At 39.5% G+C, this 15,139-nt stretch overlaps 1 protein-coding gene across 2 annotated transcripts in view; it reads right to left on the bottom strand.

The window, feature by feature from the left end:
* The window catches only part of si:dkey-65j6.2 (pleckstrin homology domain-containing family G member 4B), a 60,415-nt gene extending 50,543 nt beyond the window's left edge, over positions 1–9,872 (bottom strand). Inside the window, exons 1-2 of one of the 2 annotated variants that reach the window (XM_067445555.1) lie at positions 9,721–9,872; positions 488–691 (exon numbers count right to left, since the gene is read on the bottom strand). In XM_067445555.1, coding sequence (XP_067301656.1) covers positions 488–691; positions 9,721–9,723 — 207 coding nt within the window. In that variant the 5' untranslated portion in view covers positions 9,724–9,872. The remainder of the gene's footprint in view (positions 1–487; positions 692–9,720) is intronic. The other variant, XM_067445556.1, reaches the window with a different exon arrangement.
* Between the last annotated feature and the right edge of the window lie 5,267 nt (positions 9,873–15,139).

Here is a 15,139-nt window from a genome sequence, read left to right as displayed (position 1 = left end):
CACCGGACTAATTTGCCTAATCTTTATGGTACTTAAGACTGTGATGGAAATGCAGACAGCAACAGCTTTGCGTGGGAAGTTCCGTTCCTGGGACAAATTGGTATGAGTAATTTTGGTGGAAACAGGGCCATTGTTGCAGCTTCCCTTTTCCCAGTCTGTCAGTAATGCTCAGTTTAATTCCTGTCTCTGTGTTCGTTCCCAGAAGAAAACTCAAGACTACAATGGAAGCGTTTAAGGGAGTTCAGAAACAGACACTGATCTAGATAAGTAACTTTGTAACTTTCTAGAGCTTGTTCATGCTCAAACAGCAACAGTACACACCAAGGTAAATGTAGAAAATACAATCGGACCCCTTTATAAAAGTTTATTTACTAAATGTTTACAGTGCCAGTAGTTGAAGAAACATCTGTAGGTTTTAGGTCCTGGCCACCATTTTTGTGCGTTTCTAGTTCGACTGTAATTTGTAAGGTCCCTTATTTATACCCACACTCACACAGGCCGCCTGCTGCACGCTTTCCAAAAGGTTCCTGGCAGGGATGAGGAAGTCGGTCAGACACTGGAGGGCATCTCCGTGGTAACGAACGTCGATGACCTGGAAGAGCTGGCTGAGGACAGTAGAGGCAGTGACCTCAAACGGTGGGTAGAGGGCGGACAGACAGCTCTGGATGGACAAGTCCAGGGACTCTGGATTCTATCAGGATACACAGATATGCAGTCCATGAAAATAATAAATACCACATTTAAATATTATGTGATGTGCATGTTGGTCATATTGAGGTTTTACATTTACATTTATGCATTTGGCAGACGCTTTTATCCAAAGCGACTTACATTGCATTCAAGGTACACATTTTAATTTTTTTTTTGTCAATTCTTACAGAGGTAACTGTATATATGTTTCTATATAACAATATTAATGTATTTGGTCTTTGTGGAATATATCTGCTGATCTGCTGCTGTTATTGATGCTGCTGCTGTTATTACTGCTGCTGTTATTGCTGCTGTTATTAATTCTGCTGTTATTCATGCTGCTGCTGATATTAATGCTGCTTGTATTGCTGCTGCTATTATTGATGCTGCTGTTACTGATGCTGCTGTTATTACTGGTGCAACTGTTATCGCTGCTGCTTCTGTTACAGCAGTAACAGCAGCAATAATAGTAGCATCAGCAATAACAGCAGCAGCATCAATAACAGCAGCAGCCTCAATTGTTATTAACTGTTATTGATTCTGTTACTGCTGATGCTGTTGTTGTTATTGCTGCTGATACTGCTGTTATTGCTTCTGCTGTTATTGCTGCTGCTGTTAATACTTCTGCTGTTATTGTTGCTGCTGCTGCTGTTATTAATGCTGCTGTTATTGTTGCTGTTATTGGTGCTGCTGTTATTGTTGCAGTTATTGCTGCTGCTGTTATTGTTGCTGCTTTTAGTGCTGCTGTTATTGCTGATGCTTATTTTATTGTTGCTGCTGTTATTGTTGCCGTTATTACTGCTGCTGTTATTGCTGCTGCTGTTATTGTTGCTGTTATTCCTGCTGCTGTTATTGCTGCTGTTGTTATTGCTGCTGTATTGCTGCTGCTGTTATTGCTGCTGTTTTTATTGCTGCTGTATTGCTGCTGCTGTTATTGTTGCCGTTATTGCTGCTGCTGTATTGCTGCTGCTGTTATTGTTCATGCTGCTGTTATTGCTGCTGCTGTTATTGTTGCTGCTGTTATTGTTGCCGTTATTGTTGTTTCTGCTTGTTAACTTGGTCAATGCACTCAAACAGAGTGAGGATCCAAAACTGCCTTAACAGCTTAGCAACACTGACCTGGATGTACCAAGGGATGGAGGCTGGTAACTGGGTGACGGAAAGGTGTTTATTTACAAGGTGCAACATAGAGGTAGTTCCCAATAAAGTGCTGGTGATATTTACAAGTCCTTATTTACAGTAAAAAACAAACAAAAAAAAACAAAAAACAAATATCCAAAAATGTATTTACAACAGGCTGTGTAAAATATTTAGCAGTGAAAGGCTAAACCAATAAATTGGTCCAATACACTGTAACATGATTCAGGTTTACTGACTCACTCAACGAGCCCTGAACAATGCTGCATGAAGCATTTAAATAGGCTAAGCCACTCAATAGGACTAAACCAAAAATAAAGGAAGAGGTAACATAGAAAATTAACAAATACATTGCAAATGCAAAAATAAAATTAAAATACATAAGCTTTCATAATATACAAATACATAAACATAGGTAAAGAAAAGAATGTAATAAACAATATGAAGTATATAAATACCCTCAATTTAATGTTACCATGTGGGCAAAACTCCCCCTGTTCAACTACACAGTTGAACCACACCTTCTAGTGGTGGGAACGGGATATACAAAATGGCGGATGTAAATACAACTCAGTTTGACTGTTTAGAATGGGATGATGAACGAATACGTAAGTATATCTGTTTGTATTTGTAAATGGATGTAGGAAAAATAAAAACCGTTTAACATGAACACTTGTTGTACGTTTCTTTTGAATTGCACAAACACAAAGTAACAAAACATTAAACTTCTAAACATTTAAACAAAGAAACAAAAAGTCAGGGATGTGGACAAAGCCTCAACAACAAACACACACAGGTGGAAATACAAACATTTCTGTGTTAACTGATGTATATTCTTGCGCAAGACAGAGATGAATGTATGTGTATGTGAGGTGATGTAGAGAGTCCAAATCAAAATAAAAGTCCTTTCATAATAAAAGTCACTTGTCACAGGTCTCTGTGACATTTGACACTGCTGTATTGCTGCTGCTGTTATTGTTGCTGTTATTGCTGCTGCTGTATTGCTGCTGCTGTTATTGATGCTGCTTTTATTGCTGCTACTGTAATTGCTGCTGCTGTTATTGCTCATGCTGCTGTTATTGCTGCTGCGGTTATTGTTGCTGTTATTGCTGCTGCTGTTATTGCTCATGCTGCTGTTATTGTTGCTGTTATTGCTGTTGCTGTATTGCTGCTGCTGTTATTGTTGCTGTTATTGCTGCTGCTGTATTGCTGCTGCTGTTATTGATGCTGCTTTTATTGCTGCTGCTGTTATTGCTGCTGCTTTTATTGCTGCTGCTGTTATTGATGCTGATTTTATTGCTGCTACTGTAATTGCTGCTGCTGTTATTGCTGCTGCTGTATTGCTGCTTCTGTTATTGCTGCTGCTGTTATTGCTGCTGCTTTTATTGATGTTGCTGTTATTGATGCTGCTTTTATTGCTGCTACTTTAATTGCTGCTGCTGTTATTGCTCATGCTGCTGTTATTGCTGCTGCTGTTATTGATGCTGCTTTTATTGCTGCTACTGTAATTGCTGCTGCTGTTATTGCTCATGCTGCTGTTATTGCTGCTGCTGTTATTGTTGCTGTTATTGTTGCTGTTATTAATGCTGCTGTTATTGTTGCTGTTATTGCTGCTGCTGTTATTGCTCATGCTGCTGTTATTGTTGCTGTTATTGCTCATGCTGCTGTTATTGTTGCTGTTATTGCTGCTGCTGTTATTGCTGCTGCTGTTATTGTTGCTGTTATTGCTGCTGCTGTTATTGTTGCTGTTATTGCTGCTGCTGTTATTGTTGCTGTTATTGCTCATGCTGCTGTTATTGTTGCTGTTATTGCCGCTGCTGTTATTGTTGCTGTTATTGCTGCTGCTGTTTTTGCTGCTGCTGTTATTGCTGCTGTTATTGCTGCTGCTATATTGCATATATGTAAATATAACCATAAACAAAACCAAAGTCCAAAGACAGGCATCTTCTACTAGAAGTTGTGAGTATTATTGACAGAAAGACAGGTGTGAGAGACAGTCTGGGGAGTTTTCAGTTTCAGATTGAGTTCTCTGACCCTCAGGCCCAAATCCTCCCCTTTCTCTCGATCTGGATTTAGCTGCTCTGCTGGTAGGAAGGGACATTCCTAGTGCCCAGTGGGCTCAAGCATGTTCGTACATGTATGCACACCATAGAGGTGTACGTTTAAGGACAAGAGCCCACAATTTTTAGAGACACAAGAGATGGGGACCATTCATCTGTTATAGATCACCCAGGATTTACTGTCCAGATGAATTATTACTGTATATGCAATAGAAAACGATAAACAATAATTGTACAAATTTAAAATTGACTTTTCTTTTTTACTTGATCCTAGTCTTAAAGTGACCCTATTTTATATTTACATTTTACATTTACATTTAATCATTTAGCAGACGCTTTTATCCAAAGCGACTTACAAAAAAGGGTAGAGCAATAGAAGCAACGAAACAAACAAAGCCAACAACCTGTAAGAGCTGTAAGAAATCTCAATTAATTAGCACAGTACACAACTGTTTTTTTTTTTTTTTTTTTTTTTTTTTTTTTATAGCCAGCTACAACAAATACTCACGTACGGAAAATACAGAACACTGGATTTTGATAGCTATGATAACAACCCATTAGGACTAAGGCTGATGCCCCAACTGTTGTCGTTAATGCGGATTCAGTGGCCCAATGGGTTGGTTTTGTATGGCATTCTAGCTAAACGCGCAGCAATAGCCATCGACAGCAAAAACTCACGTACGCAAAATACAGAACACTGGATTTTGGTAGCTATGATAACTATGTAACATACCCGCCTGAAGGCACAAATCCGGATGAGACGTAGATATGATCAGTAAGTGCTATTCTGTATTGGTCAAGTGCAATAGGAAAAGTGCAATTGGAAAAGATGTGTCTTAAGATGTTTTTTAAAAATGGCTACAGACTCGGCAGCACGAATTGAGATCGGCAGGTCATTCCACCAGGTGGGAACGGTCCAGGAAAATGTCCGTGAGAGCGATTTCATGCCTCTTTGGGAAGGAACCACGAGGCGCCGCTCATTCGCAGAACGCAAGCTTCTGGAGGGTGTGTAAGTCTGAACAATTGAGTTTAGGTATAATGGTGCAGAACCAGTGGTTGTTTTGTAGGCGAGAACTAGAGCCTTGAATTTGATGCGAGCAGCCATTGGCAACCAGTGCAGTTTGATGAAGAGAGGCGTAACATGCGTTCTCTTCGGCTCATTAAAGACCACTCTCGCCGCTGCATTCTGGATCAGCTGCAAGGGTTTGATAGTGCATGCTGGAAGCCCAGCCAGAAGAGCATTACAATAATCCAGTCTGGAGAGAACAAGAGCTTGAACCAGGAGTTGTGCAGCCTGTTCTGATAGGAAGGGTCTAATCTTTCTAATGTTGTATAAAGCAAATCTGCAGGACCGGGCTGTTGCAGTAATGTGGTCAGTGAAGTTTAACTGGTCATCAATCACAACTCCAAGGTTCCTGGCTGTCCTTGATGGAGTTATGGTCGATGAACCAAGCTGAATGGAGAAATTTTGATGAAGTGCTGGGTTGGTTGAGAAAACAAGTAATTCTGTCTTTGCAAGATTGAGTTTAAGATGATGCTCTTTCATCCAGTCAGAAATGTCTGTCAGACAGGCAGCGATACGAACACTGACTGTAGGATCATCTGGTTGAAATGAGAAGTAGAGTTGAGTGTCATCAGCATAGCAGTGATAGGAGAAGCCGTGTTTCTGAATGACGGAACCTAATGATGACATGTAGATGGAGAAGAGAAGTGGTCCAAGGACTGAGCCCTGGGGAACCCCAGTAGCTAGATGATGTGACTTAGACACTACACCTCTCCATGACACCCTGTAGGACCTACCAGAGAGGTAAGACCTGAACCACTGGAGGGCAGTTCCTGAGATACCCATCGTCTTAAGTGTTGACAGGAGGATCTGGTGGTTAACTGTGTCAAAAGCAGCAGACAGATCCAGCAGAATGAGCACTGAGGATTTGGAAGCTGCTTTTGCCAGTCTCAGTGCCTCAGTTACCGAGAGCAAGGCAGTCTCAGTCGAATGGCCGCTTTTGAAGCCGGATTGGTTGTTGTCTAGGAGGTTGTCCCTTTCAAGAAACATTGAGAGTTGATTGAACACAACTCGCTCAAGGGTCTTTGCAATGAAAGGCAGAAGGGATACTGGTCGGTAGTTTTCTAAAAGTGCTGTATTCAGAGAGGGTTCTTAAGCAGTGGGGTTACCCGAGCCTGCTTAAATGCTTTGGGAAAGGTTCCCGTATGAAGAGAAGTGTTGACAATGTGAGTGAATGCAGGAGTGATTGAAGAAGAAATGGCCTGAAGGAGGTGAGTGGGTATAGGATCAAGAGGACAGGTAGTAGGGTGATTGGAAAGGATGAGTTTAGAAATATCTGCCTCGGAGAGCGGAGAGAAGGATGGAAGCGTGTTCGTGTTAGTTGTTGAGATGTGCTTGTCAGTTTGTGATGAGGAGAACTGTTTGCTGATGAGGGATGTTTTGTTTGTAAAAAATGATGCAAAGTCATCAGCTGTAAGAGTTGATGAAGGAGGGGGAGGAGGAGGACAAAGGAGAGAGGAGAATGTTTTAAAGAGTTTGCGAGAGTCAGAGCATTTGTTGATTTTGTTGTGGTAGTATGTTGTTTTAGCAGTGGAGACATTTGTAGAGAAAGAAGAGAGAAGCGACTGATACAAGGTAAGGTCAGTATAGTTTTTAGATTTCTGCCATTTCCTCTCTGCCGCCCTGAGTCCAGAGCGATGTTCACGGAGAACTTCAGACAGCCAGGGGGCAGATGGGGTGGGGCGGGCTGGTCTGGATGAAAGGGGGCAAAAACTGTCTAAGGAGGATGTTAGAGTGGAGCAAAGAGTGTTGGTAGCACTGTTAGTGTCCAGTGCTGAGAACTGAGCAGGTGGAGGGAGTGAAGATGAAACCATAGTGGATAGGCGAGAGGGAGAGAGGGAGCGTAGATTACGCCGAAAGGTAATCTGTGTAGGAGTGCGTGTTGTATCAGGAGTCAGTATGAGGTTAAGAGTGATGAGAAAGTGGTCTGAGGTGTGTAATGGAGTAACTAAAGTGTTGTCCGTGGAGCAGTTGCGTGTGTATACAAGGTCTAATTGGTTACCTGATCTGTGAGTAGCCGTAGTAGATACTAAGTTCATAATTTTGTTTTGGAGAATCCTAAAATAGGTTTACATGCATTCAAGGTCTAATAACACTCTTAATATGCATTAGCATATTAGCATTAGCTATTTTCTCACAGTGTATGAAACGGTTTGTTCGAAGATTTGGTCTCTCTTAACCCCACATTTCTGAGAGCGTCCTCATCTGATTGGTCTGGCCCAATCTGTTGTGATTGATCTACTCTGCTCTGATTGGTCAGATGATCCAGTCTGTTGTGATTGGTCTACTGTGCTCTGATTGGTCAGATGGGCCAGTCTGTTGTTATTGTCTACTCTGCTCTGATTGGTCAGACAGTCAATGGTTTGCCGGGCAGCCAATGAAGACCATAGACGGGCATTATGCAAATATGTTACAAACCTACATAGATTTGTGCAGTAAGTAATACTGGAATTACTGACGACTTGTTTCAGGCAGTTCATAATTGCTTCTTTCTTTAAGGAGACAATAATTCTATTTATCTGCACTTTGCAGACCCTTTACCTTCACAAACGGCTATATTACACACTGCATGAAATTGTTAAAAAAATATTTTAAAAAAGGATAATGGGGCACTTTAATGGCCATTCACATCATTCACAATATAATTATGAAATTGTATTAATTATTCTAATTTTATGAGAATAGCAAAGATCACATCACAACTGAAAAGATAAAACAGAGGAATGGTATCAGAATTATTTTTCCAAGCTGATGAACAATAAAAACATTGACAGTGAGTCCGAATCCATCTGACTCTAAACTGCAGTGCGAGGTTATGGACAGAATTTCCATTAAAAAAATGAATCGAAATAATGCACTTTTAACTTTCATAACAATTAAACAACTTTACATTTATGCTGAGATCTCAAATCCTTCTTACATTACAGTTGCTTTTGAGTGACGTTATGCACTGCATGTCTAAAATTTCTAACATGTAGTTTACCTTGACAATGACATGCTTCTTCATTTTTCTGTGAGAACTCGCCTGAATCCAGCCTGGATCATTTCTTGTGTTTTATCTTGTGAAGTGTCTGATGTGAGAATGAACACGTCTGTGATACTGGATCTCGCCTGCCCGGTATATTTCTGACTGATCCGCATTTATGTTGAGTGAGAAACCGACGCCACATTTGAGGACTTGTTGAAATATACTTGCAGAGACCTCGAATCTCCTCTGACCTCAGCGGCCATCCATCAAATCACATGACTGATGTGTGTGTGTGTGTGTGTGTGTGTGTGTGTGTGTGTGTGTGTGTGTGTGTGTGTGTGTGTGTGTGTGTGTGTGTGTGTGTGTGTGTGTGTGTGTGTGTGTGTGTGTGTGTGTGTGTGTGTGTTGCGATGTAGGAGGGATGTAGTTCCTAGTGTCCAGTTTCTCATACGCAGAGATACTCAATATAAACAACATTACGTAGCACTAATATATATATATATATATATATATATATATATATATATATATATATATATATATAATATTATAGTGCTACATAATGTTGTTACAAATTTTGTAACTACATGCATTTGAACTTATTCTACTAACCCTAAGCATATACTTATACTCTACTAACACTCTAATGAGATTTGGTTTACATTTTTGATTTAAAAAAAAAAAGTTATTTATAGTCAACAGAATGTCTAAAGGGGACCATCAAAATCTTTTAACTACCAAATTTCACAGTTAGTTGCTGTTTTATTGGCTTTTTTTTCAGTGAGTGGCGCGCACAGTAAATTCCGTCGCATTTGTTTTTTAAACCACGGGAAAATAAAATGAGTTGTAAAACACATTCGAAACCCTTTAGTGACTGACTAAATTAAGAACAGTTGGATTTTCATTTTCATTTTCATTTTACATTGATCCTGCACAGATAAAAACCTGCAACAATTGTTTTTTGTGTTGATAAAATTACTAATTGATGAATTGGTTGTATTTTCTCACTATTTTGCTTGCATCCATGCTACATTTATTTACTGGTAAATCATTTTCTTTCTCAGTATTTTTGTCTTGAGACTGTTCAGATATTTGGACTGGAACCCAAGATGCATTTAATTAGGTAGCAAAATTACTTAAGATGTTACAGTTTTAAAACTAATGAATTCTTGACAAATTAAGTAAATACAAAAACAACAAGTAAACGAATCTGCCAATGGGGTCAGGAAAATAAACTGAATTTAAAAGGAAAACAAGTACATTTTTCTTAATCCAGTGGCAGACTTTTGTTTTGGATTAAAGTGTAAAGTTAATTAATTTTGCTTCTCAGGTACACTAAACGTATCTTAATTTAAGAATGTTTAGATATTTGTAGAAAACAAGGCAAAAATACTAAGGAAGAACATATTTTTGCAGTGTGTGTATTTATTTTTAAGTGAACAGAAAGTATGGTTCCTTTATGACATTGGAGCAAATGTTTGCATGTTTATCCAGGACAGTGAGGCAACAAAGAGCATTCAAGCATCCGATGCATGAGGAGGAATGAGACTCTAGACTTTCCTCAGAGGAATGGCATGCGTTATGATTCACTGTCGACTTACAGACACGCTGCTCTTTTCTCATGTTTCTTTCTAAAACTCACATACATGCCATGAAGTGATTCTATAAAATAACACAGAGCGTCATATTGGTTAGCAGAATGAAACGACAGTATGTAAATGATCTCTTCGCATTATCATTAACAGTTCCTGATATTCACAGGTGCAGAGGGTTTGAATACAGAACAACAAAAGTTACCGTACCATTCTGACCAGACGACAGCGCCTCTCAGTTAAACCTCCATGTCAACTTTTGTCCCTCTAAGTCCCACTGAAGCCATTAAGTGATTTATGCTGTTAAGCGAATCCATCCATTCTATCCGTGTCTGTCCAAACTAAACACTGCATGACTCTGATTCCTCTGTCTGTCTGCTGTGTCTTTGAAAAGGGGCTGTCCACCGCTCAGAGAGAGAGAGAGAGAGAGAGAGAGAGAGAGAGAGAGAGAGAGAGAGTCCCTGTTATCAGGGATTTCCTTCTGCTTTTAAAAGTAACATGTCGCTGTTATGAAATGGTGGCTGTTTTTATTTAAATTGTCAATTATAAATTTCTGAGAGCTCATGGTCTGAAGCTCACGGCGCAGGTGCCCTTAGGGTTTGTTCGAATCCGCTTTTGCCAGTTTAATGATGAAAAAAATGGTTGCATGGTCTAAAAGGGTTGTCTCTAGTCTCTTTATGAGTCATGGGTGTGTTTTGGGCATAACATGCATTATACCAATCAGAGTCTCATCTCCCATTCCCTTTAAAAGCCAGTCGTGCTCGTGCCATGTTGGATTCGCTTTTTACATGGCGGAATTGCGAGTGGAAAGACTGAACGCTTCTCCAGAAAATGTATTTTTTATATTCGTGTGCTGCTGCGCATCCCTGTGTGTGTAATGAGCAGAGTGTACACGTGTTTTGCACCCGCCTATAGGTGCATATTACTAACATGCACTTTAACTAAAAAAAAAAAAATTAGAGCCGGTTTGTGTTGGTCAGGGGCGCAGTCGTTTTCAGTTCCTCTAAATAGTGACACTACAATGCGTCTGAACACACCTGGTTTTCAGACCAGCACGCCCATGTACACACAAATTGGCGCAAATGCATTTTCAATTTAAACAACGTGGCGCTGGACAGGAAAATGATAACTGCGTCGGGCTGAAACTAGCAGAAAACACTTGAGTTTCACCTGGCGTTGCAATGCGCCGGGTGTATGATAGGGCCCTCTGTATTGTTTAACCCTTAAAGACCGAGACAGCCGCCCGCGGCTAAAAATAACTATCGTTCTAAAATGTTTAATAACTTTTTAACCGCTAATCCAATCTGTATGCTGTAAACTGCACAGTAAAGAGGAGAATCTCCGCTTTCCATAGGTATAATATGTTTCGCGATTGATCATTCAGAGGCTCCATAGTCAGCGTGGATGCGTCATCAAAATATGCAGCATTGATTTGTCCAAGAAACACACGTGGGTTGTTCCCCTGAGCCAAACATAATTTTTTTTTTTTTATTAGTCCCACCCCCTGTATGGAGGGATTTTTCAGTCAGATTATAAACTAAAAGTCTAAAACTAAAAGTCTTAAACCAAAACTTAAAATCTAAATTTGAAACTTAAAGTCCAAGTCGAAAATGAATTTGGTATTTAGGATTGGGCATTTGGTATTTAGGATAGGGCATTTTCTATTTAGGATTGGGCATTTTCTATTTAGGGTTGGGCATTTGGTCATTTAGCCATTTAGCCATTTAGGATTGAGGATTGGGGATTTGGGGATTTAGGATTGGGAATTTGGTATTTAGGATTGGGCATTTAATCATTTAGCCATTTAGGATTGAGGATTGGGGATTTAGGATTGGGCATTTGAGGATTGAGGATTGGGGAGTGTATGCAAATTAGGAGGCGTGGCCCAAATACTGGAGGCTGGGTTTGAAATGGCTGGTGCGCAGATGCACCTTATGGACAGCAGAGGGAGCTCCCAGTGCTAAGGAGGAGCACACTTTAATGAAACCAAACGGAGCGAGTGAGCGGCTTGAGCGAGGACTGTGCGATAACTTCAACTTAATGACAGCTTTGTAACATTTGTGGCCTCAAACACAAAGTCACCAGTGAAAGGAGTGCTATCGGTCTGACGACGAGAAAGCAGCAGACAGTGCAGCAGGTAAGATGCTAACATTAGCTACTAGTTATATAAGCTGATATTGCTAACATGCTTTAGTAGGGAATTATTATATTGGGACATGCTGCCTTGTTTTTTAAACTGCGGTTAACCCCTCTGACATTAGTAGATACACTCCTTTCCCATTGCCACTAGATGGTCTTGTTTATGTTTTTTTCTTTTTTGCTATATAGCCTATATACATTTTATTAAGATTGTGAGAGAAAAGAAATTAGGCTTGTTCGACTTGAACGCTGCACACTGCAAGACCTATCGGTTTATGACATCAAAGTACTGCGATGCAAAAGCATAAGGAGCGTCTACTCTCTTTGATGTCATATGTTGTGTGTGTATACGTTAAGACGATGTCATATCGTCTTGTTATATATGTTATATATATATATATAAAAACAAGGTTAGGAAAGCAATCATGAAGGCCAGTGACGATGTAACAGCAGGGTTTTTGTGCAGTGTAAAAAGGACCGCAATATATTGCTATATTATGCTCTGACTGACATCATCTTAACGTATACATACATACACACACAACATATGACATCAAAGAGAGTAGACGCTCCTTATGCTTTTGCATCGCAGTACTTTGATGTCATAAACCGATAGGTCTTGCAGTGTGCAGCGTTCAAGTCGAACAAGCCTAATTTCTTTTCTCTCACAATCTTAATAAAATGTATATAGGCTATATAGCAAAAAAGAAAAAAAGATAAACAAGACCATCTAGTGGCAATGGGAAAGGAGTGTATCTAATAATGTCAGAGGGGTTAACCGCAGTTTAAAAAACAAGGCAGCATGTCCCAATATAATAATTCCCTACTAAAGCATATTAGCAATATCAGCTTATATAACTAGTAGCTAATGTTAGCATCTTACCTGCTGCACTGTCTGCTGCTTTCTCGTCGTCAGACCGATAGCACTCCTTTCACTGGTGACTTTGTGTTTGAGGCCACAAATGTTACAAAGCTGTCATTAAGTTGAAGTTATCGCACAGTCCTCGCTCAAGCCGCTCACTCGCTCCGTTTGGTTTCATTAAAGTGTGCTCCTCCTTAGCACTGGGAGCTCCCTCTGCTGTCCATAAGGTGCATCTGCGCACCAGCCATTTCAAACCCAGCCTCCAGTATTTGGGCCACGCCTCCTAATTTGCATACACTCCCCAATCCTCAATCCTCAAATGCCCAATCCTAAATCCCCAATCCTCAATCCTAAATGGCTAAATGATTAAATGCCCAATCCTAAATACCAAATTCCCAATCCTAAATCCCCAAATCCCCAATCCTCAATCCTAAATGGCTAAATGACCAAATGCCCAACCCTAAATAGAAAATGCCCAATCCTAAATAGAAAATGCCCTATCCTAAATACCAAATGCCCAATCCTAAATACCAAATTCATTTTCGACTTGGACTTTAAGTTTCAAATTTAGATTTTAAGTTTTGGTTTAAGACTTTTAGTTTTAGACTTTTAGTTTATAATCTGACTGAAAAATCCCTCCATACCCCTGTGCCCAGATTCGTTGAAACTTTCATCAACTCAACCAATAAACACAGTGTTTGGTCTTTTGAACCACAAATCACGTTTCTCTGAAAAATGAACGTGGGTGTGAATTTGCATGTATCATGAAACCAAACAGTAATAAACGCGTGCAAAGCGCTCTCTCTCAGATCACAGCACACAGTCAGTATATTTCTCTATTTGTATGTAGTTTGTGTTTTACACATTTTCACTCTTATATTTTCCTCAATTTGTGTTTGAGAAGATTATGTGCAGAGAAGTTGAAATGTCCGTTTATGAAAATAGCCGCCCACATGTAAAAGTAGCCTCAGTATATTTTATTTCACGGTTTCTTGTCACAACTTGATGTATTGTTTGCGTTTGTTTTTCATGCCCAAATTATAATATATTTCTCTGAAGAAAAATGTTTGTTTCAGTGTTGTTATTATATAACAATCTTTCTATTTACTTTATTAATTGAACTTTTTAGGACACATTATCAGTCAATAAAATACACCTGTTTTCACTCAAAAACCTAGAAACGCCTAGAATAATGTTATAATAAATGGCTATAACTTGCTGAGGGATTGTTACATGTAGACAAAATTTCATCTGGAAGTGTAAAACAACCAAGTCTAACTTTCTAAAGGAAAAAATCCAAACTTCATGAAGTTCTGTTCGAGTTCACAGTAAAAACATCACATTTTTGCTGCCATTTTTCTTGAAATTATATTAATTGAATCCATTCTCAGAATAAATAAATGTAAAATTGGGACATCAAATGAGCTAGATGGAAACTTCAGGTTCTCCTGTTTAAAATAATATATAGCACTTGATGCTAACTGCTAGAATGGGGGAGAAAAACAAAGAAAAGTAGAGGCACATCAGGCGCCCCAAAAATGTTCTAGGTCTTTAAGGGTTAAAGTGCTGTATAAATACAAAGTTCTGTCATGAAACTCTAGATGACTCTAGATGTACAGTCTTGTTCAAAATAATAGCAGTACAATGTGACTAACCAGAATAATCAAGGTTTTTAGTATATTTTTTATTGCTACGTGGCAAACAAGTTACCAGTAGGTTCAGTAGATTGTCAGAAAACAAATAAGACCCAGCATTCATGATATGCACGCTCTTAAGGCTGTGCAATTGGGCAATTAGTTCAAAGGGGTGTATTCAAAAAAATAGCAGTGTCTACCTTTGACTGTACAAACTCAAAACTATTTTGTACAAACATTTTTTTTTTTCCTGGGATTTAGCAATCCTGTGAATCCCTAAACTAATATTTAGTTGTATGACCACAGTTTTTTAAAACTGCTTGACATCTGTGTGGCATGGAGTCAACCAACTTGTGGCACCTCTCAGCTGTTATTCCACTCCATGATTCTTTAACAACATTCCACAATTCATTCACATTTCTTGGTTTTGCTTCAGAAACAGCATTTTTGATATCACCCCACAAGTTCTCAATTGAATAGACTCTATGCACAGCTTCACTACTTCCTGAACTTGAGTCAGCTCCTTGGTTTCCTGTCTGCTATTATTGGACTGACTGATTAATCCAGGTGTGCCTGACCTATGTAGTCACAGAAACACTAATCCGACACACCTGAATTAATCAGTTTGTCCAATAATAGAAGACAGGAAACCAAGGAGCTGACTGAAGTTCAGGAAGTAGTGAAGCTGTGCATAGAGTCTATTAAGGTCTGGAGATTGGGCTGGCCACTCCATAACATTAAAGACTTTGCCCGTTTACTAGTGTGTTTTGGGTCATTGTCTTGTTGAAACAACCGTTTCAAGGGCATGTCCTCTTCAGCATAGGGCAACATGACCTCTTCAAGTATTTTAACATATGCAAACTGATCCATGATCCCTGGTATGCGATAAATAGGCCCAACACCATAGTAGGAGAAACATGCCCATATCATGATGCTTGCACCTCCATGCTTCACTGTCTTCACTGTGTACTGTGGCTTGAATTCAGAGTTTGGG

Source organism: Pseudorasbora parva, chromosome 6 (assembly GCF_024679245.1).
Source record: "Pseudorasbora parva isolate DD20220531a chromosome 6, ASM2467924v1, whole genome shotgun sequence".
Lineage (NCBI taxonomy): Eukaryota > Metazoa > Chordata > Actinopteri > Cypriniformes > Gobionidae > Pseudorasbora > Pseudorasbora parva.
The sequence above is the reverse complement of the archived record's forward strand: the minus strand, read 5'-3'. Positions and strand labels throughout refer to the sequence as shown.